Source organism: Octopus bimaculoides, chromosome 7 (genome assembly GCF_001194135.2).
Source record: "Octopus bimaculoides isolate UCB-OBI-ISO-001 chromosome 7, ASM119413v2, whole genome shotgun sequence".
In the NCBI taxonomy this organism is placed as follows: Eukaryota; Metazoa; Mollusca; class Cephalopoda; order Octopoda; family Octopodidae; genus Octopus; species Octopus bimaculoides.
Genome location: NC_068987.1, coordinates 23,484,238 through 23,490,178, shown reverse-complemented (window position 1 = coordinate 23,490,178; position 5,941 = coordinate 23,484,238). Strand labels below are relative to the sequence as shown.

At 34.5% G+C, this 5,941-nt stretch overlaps 1 protein-coding gene across 1 annotated transcript; it reads left to right on the top strand.

The window, feature by feature from the left end:
- Window positions 1–209: 209 nt before the first annotated feature.
- LOC128248335 (zinc finger protein OZF-like) lies at window positions 210–3,656 on the top strand. Its single transcript, XM_052969333.1, has one exon. The coding sequence runs from the start codon at window positions 1,767–1,769 to the stop codon at window positions 3,378–3,380; it is 1,614 nt and encodes a 537-aa protein (XP_052825293.1). The 5' UTR covers window positions 210–1,766; the 3' UTR covers window positions 3,381–3,656.
- The last annotated feature ends 2,285 nt before the right edge of the window (window positions 3,657–5,941 follow it).

Here is a 5,941-nt window from a genome sequence, read left to right as displayed (position 1 = left end):
GCGCGTCTGCGCTAGCTAGTCGTGAGTGGTCGATCCTAACCCTAAACACGTATTCATTTGCACACGCGGGTTAGGGATAGGGTTAGGGTTAGGGTTAGGATCGACCACTCAAGACTAGCTAGCGCGGACGCGCGACTGCGCGTTCGGGTCCGCGCTGCTTTAGTAGTACCTGATTGTGAGTTCTTATATACACAAGTGCATGTGTCCAACACAGGCTAAAACTTAGTGATTGGTAAATGCCATCATTCTGGTTCCTACAAAGAAAATATATTTGCCAGTCTCTTATAAGCCTCAGAAGATTGCATTGATGGTTAAAGATGAAGAATGTTATTATTTTTACCCAAATTAGTGTAGTGAATTGACAGAATGTTTTGTGATATATCTTTTGGTTATTTACATTCTGAGTTCAAATTCCTCTGAGGTCAATTTTGCATATGATCCTTTCAGGATAGATATAGAAAAAATATCAGTTAAGAACTTGGGTAACGTAATTGACTAACCTACTATATTTTAAAATTTTGGTCTTATGCTTAAATGAGAAATCATTTTTACTCAAACTGCCGAATAAGTATTAATTATACTGAATTACTGTTTAATTAATTCCTACACCATCTTAGTTGGGCTAAATACGTTAAAGAAATAGCAGTCAAATTTCTCACACATTGAACTAGACGTTAAATAACAGAAGAAAAAGACAGAGTGGTCATAGGCATAATCCAAGGCACATTATAGTGCTAATCAAAAACATGGGCAGAAAAGCCATTACACATTGTAAATCTCACTGCTGAAAGTGGCCATCTGACATATTGGCAAACGGTCACTTCACAAAAGACACTACAAGCACAAACATGCTATATTCTTCCTCTTCCCTTCTACATCTAACATCCAAAGTATCTGTGTTTGATTTCCACTCAATTCATCTAACTTACTTCCATTTATCATTCATAATTTTTACAGTAAATCTCTTTACTGAACATTTTAATGCAAACTTTATTCTGAAATTTTTAACTCTTGTGAATTCAACTGTATCAAATTCTTGGAAGATTTACAAAGGCTATGAATCTATGTCCATTTGGCCTTTCCTCACCCATTCTTTCTTCTAAAGATACTTAGAGAAAGTTCTCATTAATTTTGGCATGTCTGTATCATTAATTTATGGTAATATTTATATTTTGACCAAGATATTTGTCTTTGGTATCCTTTGCATTTACATATAACTGTGTTTTATGTATATTATCTGTGTGTTTCAGGGTGTCTGGTGACATAAAGATGAGAATTTCTCTCTCAAGATACATCAAGAAATTTGAGTTTAAAGACTGAAAAATGGCATCATCAAGAACACATGTCACTATATAAGTATAATGTTGATGATTAAATTACTGGGAAATGTTTCTTTAAATCAATATTAACTTCAGATATTTTCTGTAAAATTGGAAATGCTTACTGGATGAATTTTTGTGTTGAATATACTAGAAAATTTATCACAACTCATGTGAAATGTTTTTCATAGTTGGATATTGAGAAGTGGAGCAAGTTTAGGGATCTTTTATGAGATGCTTTCTCATTGCTAGATTGATTCCTGGGACTTGATTCTATCCAAATGAAGAGTTGTAATAGAATTTTTTTCCTGTTACATATTTTCAGATTTTATTAACACTGTTCAATGTAACAATATTTATTCAAAATAATAATGGAACTGTCTTTATTATAAATTACAAGGAAAAAGAGGAACATGTTTTTGCATTGTGTGACTAACCAAAGAAATTATGGATGAGAAGCTGTGTGAAAGTCAGGTTTGTGATGAAACACAATCTTGTGATGATGGTATATTGCAACAGACTCAGGGAAAGACAGGCAAAAAGTCCTATCCCTGTAATGTATGTGGGAAGGTATTTACAAGGAAAAAGAATTCAGTTCGACATAAACTAATTCATACGGAGAAGAAGCAACACCAATGTGATATCTGTGGTAAAGCATTCTTAGAAGGAGGACAATTATCTACCCATATTCGTACTCACACAGGTGAGAAACCATACTCCTGCAATATCTGTGGTAAGACATTCTCTCAGATTGGTAATTTATCATGCCACAAACGTACTCACACAGGTGAGAAACCATACTGCTGTGATATTTGTGGTAAAACATTCTCTCAGAGACATACTTTACTTTACCATAAAAGTGTTCATACAGGAGCGAAACCATTCCACTGTGAGTTTTGTAATAAAGCATTTCCTGAAAGTAGTGCCTTATCTAAACACAAACGTATTCACACAGGTGAAAAACCATTCCAATGTAAAACCTGCAGCAAAGCATTTTCTGCACGCAATGCCTTATCCCAGCATGAATATATTCATGCAGTTGAGAAGCCATTCCACTGTGATATCTGTGGAAAAACATTCTCTCAGAGTAATTCATTACGTTATCATAAAAGTGTTCATACAGGTGAAAAGCCATTTTATTGTGAGACCTGTGGTAAATCATTCTTTGAGAGAAGGCGATTATCTAACCATATTCGTACTCACACAGGTGAGAAGCCATACTCTTGTAATAGCTGTGGTAAAGCTTTCTCTCAGGTAACTTCTTTACATTACCATATAAGTACTCATACAGGTGAGAAACCAACCCACTGTGAAATCAATGGTGAAACTTACTCTCAGAAAACTTTGTTAAACAAAGATCAACATAGTGAAACAGGTAGGAAATCATATTCTTGTGATATCTGTGGTAAGACATTCTCTCAAATGGGCACTTTGTCTTGCCACAAACGTATTCACACCGGTGAGAAACCCTACGACTGTGATATCTGTGGTGAAAAATTCTCGCAACGTAGCAATTTATCTCGCCACAAACGTATTCATACAGGTGAGAAGCTACACTCTTGTGATATCTGTGGTAAACAGTTTTCTGAAAGGACATCTTTACTGTACCATGTAAGTAATCATACAGGAGAGAAGCCATTCCACTGTGATATATGTGATAAAGCTTTTTCTCAGAATAGTTTGTTAAACAAGCATAAACGTCGACATGCAGGTGAGAAATCATATTCTTGTGATATCTGTGGTAAGGCATTCTTTCAAAGAAGTGCTTTATGTTGCCACAGACGTATTCACACAGGAGAGAAACCATACCACTGTGATATCTGTGGTAAAACATTCTCTCAAACTGGTCATTTATCTTGCCATAAACGTATTCACACAGGTGAGAAACCATACCAGTGTGATATCTGCAGTAAAACATTCTCTTTAAGTAGCCATTTAAATAGGCATAAACATATTCATACAGATGAGAAACCATATTGCTGTGATATCTGTGGTGAGACATTCTCACAAAATGCTGATTTGTCTAGACATGCAAAAATTCACACCACTGAGGAACTGTAGTAATGATACTATGGTATCTGGTCAAAGGATTTCTCTGTAATTATATATCTGATCACCATGGTGAAATGTTGCTTGAATCAGTAAACATTTCTTTTGGAACAATCTGAAAGGGTTCGACTTAAAGCATCTTGTGTTATCTACAAAAAGCTACATTTTTCTTTTTAAATAAGTTCTGATGCAGTTTATACATAGCTTACTCATTTAATCTTAAATATGAGTCATAACCTCAAACGTTGGATTTTTATATTGCTTGTTGAATAAATATGTCTTATTATATATATTTGTTTATAATTTTTCTTTGACCTAAAAATAAAATTAGCAAAATAAAAAAATGAAGCTCTTGTTACTGATTTTTTAAAACTGTTTTAAGAATTTAGAAATGTCATCAATTAACATTTGTTTTCCATGCTAGTGTGGGCTGGATGGTTTGACAGGAGCTGACCAGCTGAAGGGCTATTCAGACTCCCTGTCTGTTTTGGCATGGCTTCTACAGCTGGATGCCCTTCCTAATGCAAACCACTTTACAGAGTGTACTGGATGCTATTATGCAGCACTGGTATGGGTACTTTTTACGTGGCACCAATACCTATGAGCCTGCAAAATTAGGGATGCAAGGGATAAGCCTGTATGCAAGGACAACCATGCTTCTACTTAGCTTGATGTGTCTTTTCAGCACAGCAATCCACCATGAGTCTCAGTTCCCTGTCATCCCCTCTGTGAGTCCCAACATCTATAGATTCTTTCTCACCTCTTCGTCTTTGACACAAAGAAAGAATTCTGTTCAAAATTATAAGGTAGGAAGGAAAACTCTAAATATTCGAAGAACTTCTGTGGGAATTAATTCAAATTGAAGGCAACGTGTTCAAACCTGTCGGCATGATAAAATTCTTTACGGAATACTTCATATTTTAGGAGAATATTTTAAGAATGTGTTTATTTGTTGAATTTCATAACTTAGATATTATCAAGTAACTACAGGAAATAAAATCACTAAAATGTCATTTAGCAACACATTAAGATATGAGATTAACAGAGAAATTCTTTTAAGGAGAAAGAAAGAGAAAAACATATTCATACAGGTGAGAAGCTACACCCATGTGATATCTGTGGTACACAGTTTTCTGAGAGGACATCTCTACTGTACCATGTAAGTAATCATACAGGAGAGAAACCATTCCATTGTGATATATGTGATAAAACTTCTCAGAACAGTTTCTTAAACAAGCATAAACGTATACACACAGGTGAGAGATTGCACTCCTGTGATATCTGTGGTAAGGCGTTCTTTCAAAGAAGTGCTTTATCTTGTCACAAACGTATTCACACAGGAGGAAAGCCATATCATTGTGATGTCTGTGGTAAGACATTCTCACAGACTAGTCATTTATCTTGCCATAAACATATTCACACAAGTGAGAAACCATACCACTGATATCTGCAATAAATCATTCTCTATAAGTGGTAATTTATCATGTAATTAACTAATTCACACAGGTGAGAAAAAATATCACTATGATATCTGTGGTGAGGCACTCTCACAAAATGCTGACTTGTCCAGACATGCACAGATTTTAGAGAGAAACTATAGTAATGGTACTGTAATATCTGGTAAAAAAATTGGTCTTTTTTATTGTATATCTGATCACAGTGTTGAAATGTTGCTAGAATTATTGAATAAACTGTAAAGGATTCTTACATAACTTATACAACAATATGCTTTTGACAACTTTATAAGGTGACGAGTTGGCAGAATTGTTAGCATGCCAGGCAAAATGCTTAGTGGCATTTTGTCTTTCATCTTTTTGGGGGTGATAAAATAAGTACTAGTTGAACACTGGGGTTGATGTAATCAACTTACTCTCTCTCTCTTGAAATTACTGGCCCTGTGCCAAAATTTGAAATCAATATTTTTGACAATTTTTACAAAACATTGGTAATAATGAGGAGGATGCTACATGATCTTTCACATGCTAGAAGTAGCAACCACAGTTTCTTTTAATTACACTCTGCCATTTTTTAAAAAACCACCTCCCAAAGAAAACCTGAAGAACACATTAGATAAGATTGGTAATGCACCAATCTTAAAATGGTTATTTACTTCAGTGCTTAGGTCATCAAGGGAATGGGGGCTCTATGGAAATGGTAAATGGTTTACAGCACAAAAGAAATCACCTTACACATGCTAAAATATACATTTTTGCCTTTCATATATTTGTAACATGAATTGTCACAAATTGCTTAGCTGAGTGTTCATTTTCTCAGTTGAGGTATATTAAAAATCCCATCAGAACAACTATGCAACAAGGCAGGTTGGGTGCTTTATCTCTGAAATATAGAAGCAGATGTGTTACGTAAAATTAATTTTGAGGATCTGATCTAAAACTTTGCAATTGAAAAAACGTAGGAGAAAACTTCTCAAATATAAATAAAGTAGAGGTATACAAAAATAAACATTATTTTTCCATCTTACTGTTAGTTTTGTTTTATTTTGAAAAATAAAAATTTATTTTATGGTTTATTGTTTATATCTTGAATTACATACATATGGGGGCACCAAAATC

What these genes read in the sequence shown, in the direction of transcription:
- LOC128248335 (XM_052969333.1), top strand. Translation starts at nt 1,767, where the DNA reads ATGGATGAGAAGCTGTGTGAAAGTCAGGTTTGTGATGAAACACAATCT.